Genomic DNA, 20,530 nt, shown 5'->3' on the forward strand with positions numbered 1-20,530 from the left:
CAATAAAATCTGTTTTAGTTCCTAGTTTGTTAATTCCACTTTTGAACTTATATTATTTGTTGTAGGATATATGCAAGTATATTAGGGGAGAAATGAAGCCTGATGTTGAAGTTCAAACAATACAGTCAATAATTGGCTACGGAATTGAGCGAGAGGAACTTAGGGATGAAATATATGTACAATGCATGAGGCAAGCAACTAACAACCCTAGTCATGAGTCCACAGAAAGAGTTTGGCTTATTCTTTGCCTGTGTATTGTATCATTCCAACCCAGTAAACTCTTGTTTAAGGTCAGTACAAATTTTTCACAATTTCTTTTTCCAGTAGGAACTCCATTGTTAGAATGTCAACTGTTATAAAATTTTCAGAAAATTTGCAGTTTTGAATGCTAATGTATTCCAGAACCATCATTTGTTTTTGTATTTCACTATAATGTGTAGTTTTAATTGTATCTTCAGGTTATAATAGCTTATGATAAATTCTAAATTTGAATGAATATCAATGGTACTATCAGGTATCATTTTTAACTACATATGTATTGCTAAATTGTGCATATGAATTAAAATTCATCAACAAGAGCAGCAGAATTTTGATTGGTTTTATTGATAAAAGTATGCACCTTCCTATTTTTAAAATGTAAATAATAAACTCATTACTGGATTTTCTTGCAGTACTTTGTTTGCTTTTTGAAGAAAAACCTTCTGGTTGAAGGCAAATTGAGACAGTATGTCCAATGGTGTATGGATAATTGCCGATATACTAAAGTGTCATCTCGTCAGTACCCGCCTTCTACAGTGGAAATAGCGGTAAGAACTTCCCTGTTCCTGTTTCATCCTATTTGCCATAAACTAAAATATGCCTTTACTTGTGAGTAGTTTGAAGATGCATGCATGCAAAAGAAATAATGAACTACTCAACATTGTATTTTAGTGTTATTTGAAAAAAATATTATTTTATGAACAAATATTAGAAAAAATGTTTCTTGGCCTAATTCACCGTGTAGTATGGGGCAGACTGGGCAAGGAGAAGTGAGTTTGGGCCACATTCCTGCACTAAAGAAATTACAACTTTGAGATGAATACCTGATGGCATGATTTCTGGACAGTCAGTGCCCAGAGAGATTTCCCATTTTTTTTAATCCTACAATATTTATTCTACAAATGGAACATTTCAATGCTAATCATCATTAATATATGTTTTAGAAGATATTATATATATATAATATGTATATATATATATATACATAAATATATATGTATATATATATATAGTATATAAATATATATATATATATATATATATATATATATATATATATATATATATATATATATATATATAAAAATATATATATATATATATATATATATATATATATATATATATATATATATATATATATATATATATATATATATATATATATATATATATATATATATATATATATATATATATATATATATATATATATATATATATATATATATATTGACGTTCAACCCTTTTCCTTATATCTATTTCCATGTGAATGAATATATATATATATTTATTTATTTATTTATACATATTCATATATATTTATATATGCATGGTATGAATGATTAAATTTAATTTCCCCTTTATAGGCAATGCGACGATTGGGCACTATTGTCTGCCGATTTTTCTTCTTGGACGGTCGAACAAAAGCGATAGATGTTCACCCAACAGACACAGCTGCAGATGCAGCGCAAAAATTGGCTGAAAAACTGGGTCTGCGTTCACTAGAAGGATGGGCTATCTACCAAAGCCGTCCTGATGGAGAAGAACATGTGAAGGCTCATGATTACCTTTATGATGTCATTGCAGCATGGGAGGCGTGAGTAATCAAGACACTATAGTATATCCAAAATATTGTAGCATTGAGATTCTCTTTACAACTCTCCAAAATTTAAATGAAAAATATTCTCATTTCAAATCTCTTCTAATACTTTTACATCATACTAGTTCAAAATTTTAATATTAACCATTCAGAATAGTGCATACTTTAAAAAATACATTTAAAATTCCTAAATTTGAGCTTCTTTCTTTGAATTAAGGGCTTTAAATTTGTAGAAACAGGGATAATGTCAATCATAAAAATAATATGCACACCTGCTTCAATATTATGGATTAATAGATGTTCTTTTGAATCTTTTCAGCAAACAAACAAAAACTGGCAATTCATCATCTTTCCCAACGCTAACAAAAAGAGGCAATGCATCAACGCTTGGTAGTGGCGAGAATAGGTTTGTTTTCAAGAAAAGACTTTTTAGAAGTTCAAGGGAACTATCACAAGATCCTGTTGAAGTGAATATGCTCTATGCTCAGGCTGTGTATAATGTGGTTAAGGTGAGCAGTTATTGAAAAGATGTTTCAATCAATCAATTTGATGGATATAACTAGCAAGAAATTATCAAATAGTATGTATAAAATAGTATGTGGATTTGCATAATGTCATGCAGTCACTAATCTTGTATTCATCCTTCACATGCATTTCTATTCCTTCCCCCTATATCTATATCAATATTAATATCTTTTTGCCATTGGGTGAGCTTTCTTGCTTGACTGTACATTTGTCCATTATGGCTAATTTCCTACTTCTTGCTGTGTGCGCCTTTAAATGAAATATACCAAGACTCTAAGACATTGCACCATGCTTTCCCAAAAATTATATTCTTTTGTGTCCTTAACGATTCTTCTCTCATTGGGTGAAATAACTCCTGAAATAGTTCCATCCCTTCCCAAAGATTCAGGGCATTCGGTTCCATTAAACCCTATGGATTTCAGTGGTAATTACATCTACCTTGGTGATTTAGTGGTCTGAATATTGGTGCAGTTGAAGTTCTGTGATTTGATTCCTGGCCAATAAGACCATTTCTGCTCAGAATCCACAACCTTTCATCTTCACTAGTATCCCTGGGTTCCTCATTACAATATTCAGTGTTTATTTCCTTTAGTTCAAAGTCTGTTAATGCTCTCTTTTCCATAATGTAAAAGGTTTCCACCATTGTTAAAATGTTAAAATTTTAATGTTTTCATTGCCTTGGCTTCCTGTCTCACCTTTCAATGCCTCCATCTCCATCAAATCTTCATTTCCCAAGTTATTAGCATTATTGTAATAGTTGTACAAAATCATTTGTTTTATCATTTAATTTGAAAATTCTACCCATTTCCACAATTCCATTGATTGCATTTTCCTCTATATTTTTTTTCAGTGTGATGACTTCCCAGTGACTGAGAAGGTAGCTTTGCAGTTAGCTGGTTTACAAGCTCAGGTTGCTCTAGGTGATCCTAAAGATGGAAAGTTTGACTATTATGTTGATGTTGATATGTACCTGCCATATAGGATTAGCAGGACTCGAGCAGAGGATCAGTGGGTTAGTAAAAGTGCTACTAGTAATGAAACAAAATCATTTCCCAATTTTATTCAACATTCAAAAATTTTAGAGCAAACACTAATGTCTATCTCAGGATGGACTCTTTCAAAGATAGTTGGGCCACACCCAATTCAGAATTAATTTAGCTACCATGAGACCAGAAGTTAATCAGTATTTATATTGGCATTAGGTATATTTTTGCTGTATAAATGGTTCTCATTTGAACTGAATTGTTAATGTCTTTGTTTTAATTCTTTAATATTGGTAATGAATACGAAAATTTCTATTCCAGGTTGGCATACTTGCACAGGCTCATAGGCAGTATGGAATGGGAAGATCTGAGTTGGCTGCCAAGGTCCTTTACCTTTCTTGTGTTATGCAATACCCACTTTATGGGACAACCCTTTTTCAAGTGACCTATAGAGGATACTGGTCATATGGTTTGTACTTGTTTTAAATTTATAGAGATGTTCATATGCCATTTGGTCATTAAATAATTCATTTTCTGAATGTACCCATCCTCCCCCACTCCACCTTGTATCCTCATTTTAGAAAAAAAAATTGTTTGCATGTTTCTGATAATGCAAAGCATTGTCCAAAGGGTGACTCTAATGAATCATGTGAAAACCAGAAATATGGTTGAAGCAATAAAGAAGTGAATTAAATATTTTAATACCCTTAAATTTGATAAATTCATAAAAATGGATTGTACTATAATTTTCTGGATACACACCCATTATAAAAGGCACATGTGTTTTTATGAGCCCAGTTCTGTACATTAACTCCTAAAACAAATCCACTTCCTTACCTTAAAACCTTTCCATGTTTCTGCTGGAAAAAAAGGAAGGGTTTAGGAGAAGTGGGAAAGTTTCTCCTGGATTGGATTATTTTATCTGGCCCTGTTGCCTTCCCATTCTCCATTCTCCCTAGAGTGTCTTTTTCTTCATCTCTACTTACAGCTGGGATAACCTGTGGGTAACATTAATAATCTCCACCCACCAACTTTTGACCATCTCATTGTGATTAAGGATCTGTTTGTATGTTTTATTTGGCTGTAGTCTTTTGTGGTGTGTTTCTCGGGCACATTCTTAGTGCTTCTCCTTCTGCCTTCAAAGGGATCCTAATGATTTTGTTCCTAAATATGAGAATCGTTGATGCAAAGTATACGAGATGTCGGAAGTATTTGGTGATTATTTAATTACTTTTCATAAATGAAAACAATGAGAGAAGAAGACTGAATGACAACAGTTGTCCATTATTTTTAACATCTATGCTAAATATTCTGCCTCAACTTCTAATTGCAGGGAATACCCTTATTCTTGGAGTCAACTGTGATGGAATCATGATGATTAAACCTGATGACAAATTTATCCTCAATGAATATCGCTATCATGACATTGAGTCCATCTTTTTGGATCCCAGCGACTCTTTCATCACCATTAATCTTATGAAGGTACTACCAGACTCACATCGGTGTTTTGTTTTTGAGACTGCACAAAAAAATGAAATTGGATCTTTGATAGCCAGCTACTACCCTCCTTTGGCTGGATGGATCACAGAAGCTGAGCAGCCTATTAGGAGGGTAAATATGTCTCATCTTCTATAGTAAATTATTCTGAAACTTATTTTTTTTTATGAGAAGAAGGTACCTGAATGAGAACTGGCATGTGTATCATCTCAAATTTAATTTTTCCTGATTAATTTATTATTAAATTTTTCCCTCTCTAGGCAAAAGTTATAACCAATGAGGATAGGATACGCTTATACCATAATTTAATTAACTGCCGCCGAACATTAGTTGATAGTGACTTACTCAAAAAACCTCAAGATACTGGAGGAGGATTCATAAGGAACACATTACGCAGGTAAAGTAAAAGTTGATATCTTAATAAGACTTTAATTGCTATCATTAGTGGGTGCATCTACATAAGGTTGAATATTGCTACTATCACTAAGGTGAAGTGAAGTTTGCTCATGTGTTATATTTTTATTTCAAAGTGATTCATATCTTACATTCAAATATGTGCAGATTTTAGAAATAAAAGCTATTCTGTTGACAACTTAGGTTTATGAAGGACATCAAGTTATCATGTTAGTAAAAACTTACAAAATTATTGAACATAGATCAAATTTGAACATATTTCTCCTTTTATTTCAGGCTGAGTAAGCATAGATTAGAAAAACTGAGGTCAGAGCATGGACCTTCCGACCATGGAGAGACCTATAAAGGATTCTCATATGGCTTTTGGGCATTTGGTCGACAGCCCATTCCTCAGAGCCTTAGCAAAATCCCAGAGTCTGAGGAACAAATAGCATTACAGGTCTTCCAAATCATTCTCACCTATGCTGGTCTTGGACAAAATGGTAAGTCATGCATATGCTCATAAATAATAAGATCTAAAAAGGATAAATACCAGGGATGTCACATCTTAAGGAGCTAGACTTGAGCCAAAGATGGTGTTGGTCAGTTGGGACCAACTCAAGAATCTACACACAAGAGTCAAGCAGGAAGTAATGTCAATAAGCAGACCAAGTATATCTGTTTTTCAATTTTTAATGTCTATCCATATGGGATATGAATCAATGTAAAGAAAAAAAAAGGTTATGAGGTTTTGAGAAAGAGGAAAACTAAGATAAATGTCAAAATAGGCAAAACTAGAGCAGGTGGAATAGTTTACCTATCTTGGCAGTGTTTTGGACTAAGTTGGTAAAGTAGTAAGGGGCATTATAAGAAGAATTGCATTAGGCAAAAAAGCTTTCATGAGGAGGAGGGTATTGATGACAGAGACATTGAGTAAGGATGTTAAGAATAGATCAGTGACGCTTTGATATGGAGCATGGTTTTGTACCGTGCAGAAACCTTGGTCATTGAAGTAAGCTGATTGGTATAGATTGGAAGCTTTTGAGATGTGATGGTGGTAAAGGAAAGGAAAGGTGAAATGGACAGAATAGAAAACCAACAAGGAAGTGCTAGGCATGGTGAGGGAGGGTTGCTAGGAAGAATCCAATCTAGAATGAAGAACATCTTGATTGGTGATGAAATGTTGAAGTTTGTGATAGAAGGGAAGAATGTTAGGTAGGTAAGGAGGGTGTAGCAAGAGAATGGAAATGTTGGATGGAATGAAGGGAGGAATGCAGCATTGAAGAAGGGTTTATTGTTATGATGGATTTAAGATTGTGATTCATTAGGAGAGTCAAATAAATGTATTGTTTTTAAGTCAGTGTCCATCCAAAACCAGCCTTAAATGGTAGAACACCTAATAATAATAATACTTGTGTCATGACCTGAGACATTAGGATAGTGAGTGGGTATTTCCTAGATGTCCTGAGGATATTTTGTGGGTAGAGGTGTATTTTCTCATAAAATCTTAATCATATATCCATATTTTTTGCTTTTGATAATGTTGCCATCATATCATTGTGGTCGTTATCAGGAGAAACTATTCGAAGAGCCGAGGATGAGCACATAAATTTGATCCAGCGGATAATGGAGAAGTGTATGAGGAAAGAAACTCTTCTCAATGAGCTCTATCTGCAGCTGATAAAGCAGACAACAGACCATCCTGATCCCAATTCCAGGGTGAATCTCCGCCACTGGGCACTGCTGTCACTTGCATGCTCAGTAGTGCTTCCAACAGACAAGGCTATTAGGAAGTACCTGCTATCGCACCTTAAGAGGTGTGCCACTGACTGTGTATCAGAAGAGGGAAAATATGCCCGCTTTGCTGAGAAGGTAGGTTTTGCACATTATTATTGCTGGAATTGTCAAATTGTGGTGGAGATGAATTACAACTCTTTATTTTTATGGGTCTCTACTGGTTTGATTTAATTTTGTGGAAAAGTTCTGTCTGTGTGTTGATTGACTTCCACAACTGCTTTGGTCACTGGTAACTCACATCCTGAGAAGAAAATGGAACTGTATATTAGGCATTAGACTGTGATTTTCTCAAAACAATTATTTCCTTTGTTCAAGGTTATTCTCGTGTTTGAATTTAATCTCCATCTATAAATGGTATTAAATATATGAGGTGAACATTATGACTTTGACGATTTGGTTCACACACATCTTGTGTCAGCTATTAGCCAAGTTAGTGTTTGCTTTAAATGTTTATACGTCATAGGTTTTCAAGGGATCCTGGGACTACACATTTCTGTATTCCCAACCTTTGACTAACATAACACATATTACTCCATATTTCATGTTGCAATCATTTGTTCTTTAGCTCTGCATACTTTATACTTTGTTAATTGAATCCGAAATGTCTATCCTTTTCCTCCTCCTAACTTGCTTTCCAATAGTCTCCCTTTTATTACCAACTTCAACATAACATTGCCTCTCCATATCTCCTGCATTTGCTTATTCTGCCTTCTTATAATTTCTCCCAATAACCTTCTTTATTCTCCCACCATGCCAGGAACAATTTTTCTTTTCCATCCGTCTTACTATTCCTATATCTCCAACATCCAGTCTTAAAAGTCTTCAATCTCTGCTTATTTTCTTGGCTCAATAATCAAGTTGCCTTGCGGTGCAAAACTATCCTCTATGTTAGTGTTTTCACCAGTATTCTCTGTATATCTCTACTTAAGGTGTCTGTCATCTCCTAGTGCCTCTTCATAGAAGCCTTATTACGTAACTTAATTCTAGTAATGCCTGCACTACTTTGCCTTCCTTCATAAGTGAACTCTTCTGCCTGATCTAATTTGTCCCCCAAATTTCATGTATATCTTAGTCTTCTTATATTTAGAGAATCTGTTCACTTTCATTTTCTTTTGATTAATTCTTATTGCATACTTATCACACTGATTATATAAAGTGCTAAGTAATGACTATAAACCTTTGACTGATTGGCTTAATAAGGCTTGATCATTTGGAAATTTTATTAATTTGTCCAGTTTTCCATTTACTTTAACTCCTGCATCCAGTCCTTCTCATGCCTTCCTTATCATGGCATCAGCCCTTATATCAGCTATTGTGCCTTACTCCTATGGCTATCACTGCCCATACTAACTCTCCATTCAATATCAAGACCCTTGCAGTCCAAGACATGCACGTGTTCTGGATAATTCACTTTCTCTCCAGTTCACACTATGTCCTCTGCAACATGTTCAGTAATTTTTTCCTGTTTACTCTGTCTAATATCTTCTCAAAATCCATTATGCATTCAAATATATCCAAGTTATACTTTATGTTCCTTTTTACCTGTGGCCTCTTTATTGCTATGATATCATACATATCCCCTTTCTGAACCCAAATTGATCTTCTCCTAAGTGATCATATGTTCTTCTGCGTCCTTTCGTTGATGATCCTTTGCTGCATGCTCATTAGTGGTTGCGCAAACCATTGGCCTTTTGATACCAGTAATTACTATTTGAGTGCAGTTATGAAATATATCCTTGAATTTTTAATGAGAATATCATAAATGTGTGATTCAATATATTGAGGAAGTAAGCCCAAGTAGTGAAGTGAGGCATGCCTAATGCTAAACATTTAACACAACGACTGAAAAATATTTCCGATACCAGAAAAATGAAGGTAATGATTGAATAAATTTGTCCTTTATGTTCTTCTTTGCTATACATATATGCCAGGAGCATTTAGACATTTTTTTGTGAAAATTGCCAGCGCTAATATGTGTGGATGGAGATTTTCCAGAGACTTAAGGTGACTGATGTAAATCATACAATATTTCCTGCATAGTTTATTTAAATACGTAAAAAATAAAGTCTTTTATTTTATTACAACTATAAAAGCTAGACATTAAGTAAAATCAACTTTAAGTGATTGATTCTTTAATTTGTAGCAAAAAAAGTATGCTTGGTGTTCCACACCCAGCAATATGAAACATGTTTGTGACGTGCACAACCATACTGGAGTAAATATTTATAGAGGTGTCTGTTGAACGACGTTGATGAATGCATACCTATTTGGGATTATATTTGGGTCCAATGTTTTAAAATAACAGTTTTGCTGGAATTGTACTTGGCTTCTTTGGGTGAGGAAGAAAGTTCTGGTAAAATGTTTGAATAGAAAATGTAATGTGTACTCTGGTGAAATCTTTAATAGAAATATATTCATTGAATACAGTGAGGGTTGAATGTACTAATTATATGTATAACATGTAAGTACATGGAATGGATTAAAAATAATATATATCATATTTCATACAAACTCATTAAGAGTTAGGTATCATCATTTGAACTAAAAACACAAGGTTGTGATGTAATTACTTTTTTAATCCTTACCCCTGCCAATATTTCAGATTTATGTACAGTAGGGGTATGCCACTCACAATGCATGTTTTGGGTGAATGGATACTGTGGTCCTTTTAAGTGAAATTTATTAATCTAATTTTTTGTTAGTGCCTCCACAAGACACAAGGGACCAGGAGGCGGCAGTGGCCGCCATCTAGAGAAGAGATTATGTGTACAATCAACAGGAGGCCAATTTATGCACGGTTCCATTTCATGGATGGACAGTATCATGCTGTGGAGTTCCATCCTTCTGCAACTGCAAGAGATGTCATGGAAATTGTTAAAGCTAAAATTGGGCTCCGTGAAACTGCCATGGGTCAGTCTAAATTGTTTCTGTTATCTCTGTTTTAATTGAAATGGATTTCAGAGGACTCTCTCTAATAATCATTTATTCTAATGATATGTGCATATGTAGCCTCATTAGCAAAGGCATAAGCTATGTTTCCACATAGTAATAATATCTAACCACTAACCATAACATTTTTGGTCCTCTCAGTATTTTGATTCAGCTGGTGAATTCAAGGAGTGGTGAAAGACATATTTGCGGTTTGCCTCACAGACCAGTTTAATGCATTCATTGCAGCTTGAGCATATATTTAATTTTGCTATTCTTTTTTTAACAAGGCATAAATAGTTTTATTTGTGAGAAAGTGACAGAAGAATATAATATATTGTCAAAGGTGTTTTCACAAGCTATGGAAAACTTTTTGATGTTTTAATGTGGATACCCCTTACTTTGGTAACCTGGTACTATTCAATAAATTTAAAAATTGTCACTATAGTTAAAGGTTACCTTAAGGATAATATGAACATTATTGATAAACGAATAATAATAAATTGACTCTTTTTAGGTTATCATCCAATAATTACTTCTCGGAGTAGAACCTTTTGACATATCATAAAAAAAGATATATTTTATGTTACCTAAGAGAGAAGATTACTTTTAACAGATCAATAAATTTAATTATAATAATTAAATTATCAGATGATGTGTGCTATTTGATTTAGAATTAACTCTTGAAAGACTTTTAATGCACTTATGCTGTGATGATGACTCCTTATATTTTAAAGCTTATAAATTTATAAATAAGAAACATTTTTAGAAGATTCATACATTAGCAACATTGAGACAAACATTTTTAAATAAATATGTATATGTTTTGAAAGATAGCCATAAATTGTATTTTTGAAAATGCAAACTTGTTAGTGATTGTCTTTTAACTGAAATGAGAGTTATTGAGACACTAGTTTTTTAGTAAGTAGGTATAAGTAGTTATAATATTATAAGATCAAAATTATCATTCATGAATTAATGTCTTCTTTCCCAAGGATGTAAGAAATGTGTTGTCTATAACTTTAAGATGTTTCTTAGAATATTTCATCAATTGTTACTCTATAATTTAAAGAGTTAAATTAGAAATGTAACTTTTCGTCAAGATAAAGGGGGTCAAATTAATATGATTCTTCTCAATTCCAGGCTATGCCATATATGAAGTGCTGGGCAATTCGGAGCGTAGTTTAATGCCAGAAGAGAAGGTGGCTGATGTGATGTCAAAGTGGGAGAGGTATCGAATAGCAACAGCTGCTGCAGCTGCTGCCGCCGCAGCGTCAGCGCCCCAAGGGGGAATCACGGTGATGCACAACAACTTCCAAGGCCATCTCAAGCCAAGGAACACCAACCACCGCTACCCACAGCAGCAGAACTCTGAGCAGCAACCGCCCCAAGCGCACCACCATCACCACCACAACCACCACCACCCACAGAACGCGCAGCACAATGCAAACCCTCCCCCTCCTCCCCCTCACCATCATCCGCCTCAGCACCTCTTCCTGTTTAAGAAACACCTCTTCTTTGATCAGTTCCTTGATCTTGAGGACCCTGTTGAGAAGGAGTTGCTGTACCATCAAGTTCTACACAGTCTGCGCTCTGATCGCTTTCCCGTCACCGAAAAGGAGTCTGTAAGTGGATGTCTTCCACTGATTTTGCTCACAGGGGATAATGAATTGGTTGACTACTGAAACAAATAAAATCATTGGTGCACTACCAAATTTTATAAGATCTCCAAAGTGATCAATCTGTAAGGTGCCAAAATTCCTTTAAAATGATAGTTATAACATTCAAGGTGTGTTTGTCCAGGATGAGGCAAGCATGTTGGTTCAGACCTGGAGTAATTCTTGTAACACTTCAGCCATCAATGTTGAATGAAGAAGTGATCACGCTGAATAAGCATAAAGTGCTATGTGGCAGCATGCTTATATCCATCTCATTGTCGGATCACTACATGGCTCCTGTAATATCGTGTTAAGCCACGCTCATTGTTCATCAATTGCATTTCTTTCACCAGTTTCATATTTTTGGGTTGATGATTAACAAGTGTTTAATTTGAGCTTAGTTACTTTATTACTTAAAAAAAAATGAAGTTCAAGTAATGGCTAGCAAGAATACTACCGGCAGATACTCGGATTTGTGTGTATGATGTGAAATGGTTGAGGAAGAGAAAACAGAGAGTAAATGAATATCGATGTGGACAGTCCTAGACCGCTTTATTGTATAAGTATTGCCAACTAGGGAGGAACAAGTTTCTGTTTCAAGTTATATTTTCTTTTATGATAATCCAAGGAAAGGAGCTGGCCCCCCTATCCTGATGTGTGTATTTCATGCTCCGTTGGGCTTAGTATTGGGTGAACTCTACCATCTACTACCAAACCTGACTTTTGGGCTGTTAATTTGGTGTTTATTGTTTTAAGACCTACACAGCTTGAAACCTGATGCATACTAGTAATAGATTAGGATCAAAATCTTTGGGACATGCAGGGAATTGGAGGTATTGGAGAAAAAAGAATGCTTAAATAACTAGAATATAAAAAGAATGATATTAATATATTTTTTAAAAATCAGTTTTGGGTCAAGAGCATGTTGTTATATTTTTATGGGTTTTCAGTTGTTACATTAGTGATTCTTTGTGTACCCTAAAATAACAGTGTTCCATTTTTTCACATTTTACCTATAAATAAAAAAACCACTAATATAAAGAAAAGTTTTACCAATTTTTATAAAATTTTACAATTAGTTACAATCTCACTTTACTTTTTCATTATTCCAGATGATGCTTTGTGCCCTCCAAGCTCAGCTTGAGCTTGGAGATTGCCGAGAGGAGTTAGTGGACTACAGATCTATTTGTGGTCACTGCTTACCTCCTCGTGTCATACCCAATGTGCCTCATGAGGGCATTGCCATGCACCACCAAAGTTTGCGAGGTATGACTCCAGCGGAAGCAAAGAAGGCATTCCTGAATCTCATTCAGAGTTGGCCTTTACATAGAGCTACTATTTTTGATGTTATGGTGAGTGCAACTTCACATTTTTTACCAAGATATGATGCGTTTTGCAAGATATGATGTTTTTTTATCAAATGCCATGAGAGATTTGATGGTAAACCTTCATTGAAATTACCACGGGAATGACAATAGTACACTTTTTATTGAAATGTGTAAAGCTCTTCAAAATTTGGAGTCATTTTTTTAAATAATTTAAATTCACAACTTTAGTTGCTTGTTGACTGAAAATTTAGGACTTGGAATGAATTATTTGATAAAAAAGGACGAAAGTGTGTGTTATATAATAGAGTAAAGTATTCAGACAATTGAAAGATTTATTTTCTAAAGCTATTTCTTTAAGGGTTTTAAAGTTAAACTACTACGTACATTCCATGTCCATTGAAGCATGTGCAATAAAGCTTCTGGTACAATATGTCAATTAAACATAATTTTCACATCCATTTAGTCTTAAATCTAAATTTATTTGTTATCTTCATCGGTTTATTTAATTTATCAGAAGATAAATATAAATTCATTAAACGATCAGCCAGTTCACTGATTATCACCTCAAATCCATTCTTTCCCTCATTTTTTGCTTAGGCATTCTGTCAAAAAACTACCAATTGTCTCCCCATTCCAGTCAGAGTTCAGTAGCAAAATATGTGTTTATTATTTACATTAATTATTTAGGGAAATGTAATTCTTTTTATTTTTAGACATGGGATGAAGATGCTTCCCTCCCATCCTGGGTGCTTTCTTCTTTAATTGTGGTAGTACATATATGTTTGAAAATTTATTACTAAAATATCAGTGTGTTTATGAATGCTGATGTTTTTGTTATGCCGTGTTTCTAATTGATTTTTGTGACACAATAATAAGATTGAACTTACATTAATATGCTGTAGTTAAATTAAGTTTACAGTGAATTTCCTTTGCAGCCTTTGAATGTCTAACATCTCTAAAAAAGGCATCTTCTTGAATATTGACCTCATTCTTCCCTCAGCTCAGTGACATTTCCTCAGTTCTCTTTTGTAAGATGGGATTCATAATCTTGATTGAAAATATGAGTAACCTTTATGAAATTATTTCATTTACTAATATAGAGTCAAATATAAATATGGTAGGCAACCTTAAATTTTATGAAACAGTCTTGTGTTCTGGGAACTACTCTTAAAGCAGGGGGGTTATTTCCTTACAATGGCACCAACCGCCATTATGGCGCTACATGAAATGGCATCAGAGGTTATTTCGTGAAAGATGACAATGCATTCTGGATGGTATTTAAGTGTTGGGTTGCCGAGCCCGTGACATAATGGCATCACTGAAATAGCATCTTACCTGCAAGTTGTTGGACAGAAATTCCATGACAGGAAGCTAGTCATTGACTTTTAAAACAGTAATAATAATATTTTAATTGTTCACTGATCATTCATATCACGTGGGTAAGGGAGTCATCAAACACAAAGAAAAGTACAAAACGCAGGTACATTTCAACATTATTAACATGCTCGAAAAAAGAACATGTACAGTATATATACCTGTAAATTGGAGTATATTATAAAAACACAATGAACTACAATTGCTTGTCATTCAAAAATCTATTCCATGAATAATAGCACTTCATTAAAAGGTTCTTGAGTTTCACTTTGAAAGAAAATTACTATACTTTACGTTTGTCTTAAGTTGATTTTACTTTTTAATGCCTTAAGTTTATTTTACTTTGTAATGCAATGCCGTATTCAAATCCTATTTATTTTATGACTTGTGACATTGGTGATGTTTGCAGAGGCAAATGGATATGCATAGCCAATGATAATACTTAACAAAATGATACCAAAACATTTTGTAACACAATTTCATATCAGACTGTATTACCTACCACAAGTTATCCATGATGTGAAAATAATAATTATAAACTACAAGGTAAATATGAGGCATACGACTTTAAAAATTGAACCCATGATGACGTAAAACTTTATATTTATTCGGTGAACATACAAGTAAATAATCCATTGGTCAGTTTTTCAATTGCAGGGTACTATCATTTCAACCAATGTTATTGATTAAAAGAGTGTAATTTGTTTTGCCAACCTTCCATCAACTTGAATCGTCATGCAGAAGACATTAACTTCACTCTTCCCTAATTTATTTACCATGGCATCATAATGACATTGGTTGTTACCAAAGATATTTCAAGATGCTATTGCCTGGCGCTTTCACAGAATAACTTCCTATGCCATTTTCAGATGCTGTTTGAAGAATAGCATCAGGCGGCTAATGAGTTAGGGAGTAACCCCTCATAAGTTTGTTTATAGTCCTCACTCCTGTCGTAAAAGTCTTCCTAACCAAAACCATTAGTGAAAACATTTGAAAACCACCAATTTGAAACTTTGGTTTCAATTTAAAGTGGTCTATCTAATTTTATATTTCATAGGGTCCAAATTATAACAGTAAAAGTTAGATTAATTGAATACTTCATTCAAATTTAAATGGGCAACGAATCACATAATGATCCATAATATGGTTTTATGCTATTTACTCAAGTTACTTGCTTGTCCATCAGCTGTGCAGCTACCTTATTTGATGCTCCCACAAATTAGTGATTAATGACTCTTGAGATTTGAGAGCTCCTTAAAACCTTAATTCATGTAGCAGTTTGAAAATTGTATATGTACCCTTAACGTTGTTTTCTTAAAGGATGACTTTGAACATAAAAAACTGGTTAAAACTTCTGCTATACCATAAAATATAAATGACTTTGCTCATGAAAGATTATATGCCCAATAATTATGCTACTGGTGGCCATATATGTCCCTACTAATCTTTCAGAGTAATCAATATTTTATCATTTCTGATCGCATATTTTTTCTATGTTTTCATTTTGAAGTATCTTACCTGATTTCCTAATTCCTCTTTAATTGAGTGATATGCTTGTGGGTGCACTTTTGCTTGATATGGGTGCACTAATAATCTCAAATTGCTCAATGTTAGTATAAATCAAATGGAGACATATTCATAACAGACTTAGGTGGTATAATTGGCCATAAGGACTAATACCAACCTATCTGAATTAAGTAAAAATTAATGAAGACACAGTCAAACGCATATATAAAGGACATAGTGGTAATGAGATCTTGAAAATTGACTTGAGTGGAGAAAAATGAATGGACATATGTTTATTTACAATATTATTATAGATATAATAGCTTAATAGCTTTCCATTCTCTTTTTTCTTCCTTTTCATTTTGTAGGTTTTCAGTCATTTGCAATGCTTTGGAAAAGTTCTCTTAAGCCAGATACCTGTTTTGTTTTCTGAATGATAATTTATGTGTACATTAGCTAGGCTAGGTTTTTCCTATGTGAATACATGGCAATTTTTACTCTAATCACCAATTTTTTCAATGTAGTATGTAGGATTGGGGAAGTTGACAAGTTTCTAAACTTTTACTTGAGGCTTGGTTGTTCATGGGAACATTTGTTTTGATGTACCTAAAGCACTTTGTGATGACTTTTTTTAATTCTGAAATTTCAGCAATCATTCACTTCCAATTGGCCACGTGTGTTGTGGCTTGCTGTTGATCAGTGGGGTCTTCATTTGCTGGAACATCGCTCTAGGAATGCTCTTTGTACATATGAATATTCTTCAATCTTAAGCTACAGCCCTGCCCTCAATTGCCTCATGATAATAACAGGCAGTGAGAAGAAGCAGAGTAAAGTCATCCTTACAACTACTCAGGTGAGAATTATGTAATTACTCTCAAAACCTGTAAAGGGAAAAAAATTGCATTTTTAAATTCCTTAGTCCATAAGTATACTATATATAGCTTTTAGATACTGACAGTTGTAGAAACTCCTTTCCATTCTCTATTGGTTATCTGAAATATGTTACCATCACATGGCAATTATATGTAGTGCAAATAGTTATGCTAATCTTGGTAGATGTTGAATTTCCCCACAATAATTTGAGAGTTTATTTATAGAAATTAGGCTAACAGGAATCAGCATTTTTACCTTGTGAATTCAAAGACAGCATTACGTGGCACATAAGACACTGTAATTTTTCAGGTTAGAATTAATGAAAAATACTTAGATCAGATGGAAAAGGATCAAATTATTTTGATATTACTGCTTACTATGAAAAAAATTGAATTATTCCATTTAACAAATAGCAGTGACATGTATATCAACGTTTATTCATCATAGAATCCCAGAAATATTTTGTGACTGCTGCTAAATCATTTCCACCGTTTTTTCCCCAGGGATTGTCACTTTCCCCTTACACAATGTCATTTATTTTCCATCAAGTGCATTGCCAATTTCACATTTTCAAAATGGCATGATATTCCACCTATAACTTTCTACCAGGACTTTTTCAATCAAAACCACTAGAAATCAATGGCCATTTCAATCTTCCCATTGGTGTAACATCATGAGTTGGTGTCTTATAACCTTTCCTTTTGTATTCAAGTCGCAGTTTTTGTTCTACGGTATTGTAGATCTGGTACATATTCACAAACTATCTCTCTTAGTGAATCTTTTGCACCATGACATTCTAGAAAAATCATCAAAAGACATACCTACCTCTTATTTTCTCACTTCAATTTGTTGAAACAGTAATCCCATTCTTCCTGTGATTCTCATACTACTTCAGGTTTAATGCCTGTAGATTCCTGTTTTTTTTGGGAAAAATACAATGTATGTATGCATTAGCAGACAGTCCCATTAGTTCAACGCATATTGAATTTTGCAGCAGCACCATAGGTGAGATGAAATTACATGTGCTACATTGTATAAATATACGATTGATTTATTTGGAAAATTATCAGGAAGTATGTTCAGCGAAATATAAACACACTGTTGCTTACTACTGACTCAAAACATTGATGTTACAAGTAACAAAATTTGAATTTAAGAATCAGCTTGTGCTTATAGACCTAAGTCTTAACCAAGTACCCCTAGACCATAAGGTAAAGGCTGATTTTAGGGCCCATTTTTGAGTTAACAAGGTTCTTTATACGGGCAGGGAAATACAGTAATAATAACAATTACACTGTGAAAGTACTTTAAGATAAAAGTCTTCTCACTACTCTTTCCTACTTTTTCCAGTGGGAACCTTGAGTATTGTATCAGAATTGAAGGCTGGAATGTTAAGAGTATTAATTTAAGTATCCTCCATTCATTACATAGATAGGATCAATAAGTATTCCTTCGTGATACTATTTCCAAGTCCTCCAAAATCCTTTTTCTATAACTAAATTACCCACCCATCCATAATGATGCAAAAGACCTATGCTGTCAGTCACCTCTACTAACAGCTACTGCATGATTATAAAAAATTCGAGAAAAACTTGTTTTCTGGAAAACTTTTGAAAATAGGAAGTTTATGGTGACCCTGGAAGTTATAAAGCATTCATTCTGATTGTTCATGTGATATGCAGAAGATGATAGCCTGAAACACTTGTCCAAACCCTACCTTTAATAGGTCGATTACCTTTTTGAATGGCGTTAGAAAGAAATCGCGAGGAAAAGTGGTGAACACTCAAAATTAATAGTAGTAAATTCAAATGTGTGTTTTTTTGTTTTTAGGCCTTTCAAATAGCAAGCTTGATTCGAGAATACACAGAAGTTTTGCAGTCACCTCATGAGATACGCCGCCGAGAAATCAACAAAGCAAAGAAAAATATAAACAGGCCTGTGAGTATCCTTCATAAACCAGTGCCACCGATTGTGTCCGAAGAAACACCAGTCAGTTAAGCGTTAAGTGTCTTCCCTGCTCTAATATCCAAATGGAGTTTTGGTGGTGCATGCTACTTGAAATGGACCTCATTATAAGTGGATTTGGATGAACCAAAATAGACTGAATGGCTGTAATTGCCAAGCTGATTTGCAACAATTCCATGATGCTGTTGTCTGGTTGTGTGCCATGCCCTGTGTCAAGGGGGGAGGCCTGGGTTTCTGTTAATGCTGCCCTCTGGCCGAGGACAAGGACAATAAAGGTCAAAAGCACTTCCACATAATCTTTCCCCGTACATAGCTGACCATCTATTTTACTCTGGTCCTTGTTTCTTTCTGGGAAGAGTAAAAAATATGATTGAATTTATTTAGTTGCCCAAGTTGATTTTTCTTATCACTCAAGGCTGGAATTTTTACTTGTGTAAAAATGGCTCTTTTTTGATGAAAACTTAGTTTTTATTATGTGAGAGAAGACCTAGAACTTATGAATTTATTTTGATATTTGTGATAGATGAAGTTTTATCGAAATGTAATGAGCAAGCAATTTTATGAATCTTTCCTGTTGGAAATCTTGTGCCAGTTCTAGGATGCTGTGCAACAGTTGTTTGAAAAATTACATTTCTTTGTACCTGATTGAAAACCAAAGAAATTTGGTCGAAATTTTGATAAGTATTCAGCTGTATCAATCAGTCAGATTGCATTAATTTCTCTTGAGAATACAATATGGGATACATAAATGTAAACCAGCCATTTCTGTAGCATGATTTTGTCATTAGGAAAGCCTCAGGATATAGCAATAGGTTTAGAAAATCTTACCACTTGCTTTAAGTAAACATATTGACTCCATGCCATTCATTACAGCTGAGTCGAATGGCTAATTGGATCATTTGGATCAAGGTTTTGTGATGCATTTAATTTAACTTGGCCACAAGGTAGAAGAGTGACTCTGCTTTCAGAGAATAAATGCTTGAGCCATTGATTCAGTTCCTAATTCACTTCTCTAGCTTCAATCCTAAAGGACAGAAGAGGAAGCAACTTGTTCACTTTCTTTATTGTATATGAACAAAAACTGCCCATGAGTATAATACCCAAAATAAGGTCATCTTTTATTATGCCATAATTTGTTATGTGTATCTCATATATATTATCAGAGGTGTTTCAATAGTTTTTGTTTTAGATTGCATGTGTTCTGGTTTAATACTCAGGGTACATTGGAAATTTGTTTCCAGGCAATCAGTATTTCCATGACTCATATTGAAAAATATTTAACTATCAGAGCCACTAATGTGGTTTCCAAGCTGGCGCAATCGCATTTAAACTAGTCATTTAATATTAAAGTCTTGTACTTAGTGTATAAACTGTAGCTTTTACTGAGACAAACACTGGAAGGTGGATTTTATTAGTTCCCATACTGAATATTACTACATATTTCTCTGGTATTGAACCTAATGGATGCATATTTGTTAAAAATATTAGTTTGCGATTTATTCATCATGTCAAAATCAAAAATAATGCTGTAAAGTTCATAATTTATGAAAAGTTTTAAAAACTGAATTTTAAGTAATATGTAAATTATTAAGTGCTATGATGTACAAATAATGAACAATTTTGTTTCAATTATGAAGTCATAAGGGTGTTTAACAAATGGAGGTTTTTCTGTATATACCTTTTGTGAAAATCACTTTCAACAGTAAATTATTTTAATAATTTCCATCATGTTATTCTTTGATAGTTTATTGCCTTGAAAATATTTTTAAAGAAGAGGAGAAAATGCATGAAATAGAGAAGCAATCTCTTCGTTTCTCTTGCTTGGAAATACCAAATGCAAAA

At 33.8% G+C, this 20,530-nt stretch overlaps 1 protein-coding gene across 1 annotated transcript in view; it reads left to right on the forward strand.

Annotated features, from left to right (window-relative positions):
- Myo81F (Myosin 81F) overlaps positions 1-20,250 on the forward strand; it is a 383,271-nt gene extending 363,021 nt beyond the window's left edge. Inside the window, exons 21-35 of the mRNA XM_071597894.1 lie at positions 66-290; positions 672-806; positions 1,629-1,858; positions 2,181-2,370; positions 3,237-3,398; positions 3,691-3,838; positions 4,703-4,980; positions 5,127-5,263; positions 5,557-5,762; positions 6,833-7,131; positions 9,759-9,966; positions 11,128-11,609; positions 12,755-12,994; positions 16,500-16,703; positions 18,554-20,250. Coding sequence (XP_071453995.1) covers positions 66-290; positions 672-806; positions 1,629-1,858; positions 2,181-2,370; positions 3,237-3,398; positions 3,691-3,838; positions 4,703-4,980; positions 5,127-5,263; positions 5,557-5,762; positions 6,833-7,131; positions 9,759-9,966; positions 11,128-11,609; positions 12,755-12,994; positions 16,500-16,703; positions 18,554-18,721 — 3,312 coding nt within the window. The 3' untranslated portion in view covers positions 18,722-20,250. The remainder of the gene's footprint in view (positions 1-65; positions 291-671; positions 807-1,628; positions 1,859-2,180; positions 2,371-3,236; positions 3,399-3,690; positions 3,839-4,702; positions 4,981-5,126; positions 5,264-5,556; positions 5,763-6,832; positions 7,132-9,758; positions 9,967-11,127; positions 11,610-12,754; positions 12,995-16,499; positions 16,704-18,553) is intronic.
- Positions 20,251-20,530: the final 280 nt, after the last annotated feature.

Source organism: Hetaerina americana, unplaced genomic scaffold, assembly GCF_022747635.1.
Source record: "Hetaerina americana unplaced genomic scaffold, ioHetAmer1.1.p SCAF_9, whole genome shotgun sequence".
NCBI classification, from domain to species: domain Eukaryota; kingdom Metazoa; phylum Arthropoda; class Insecta; order Odonata; family Calopterygidae; genus Hetaerina; species Hetaerina americana.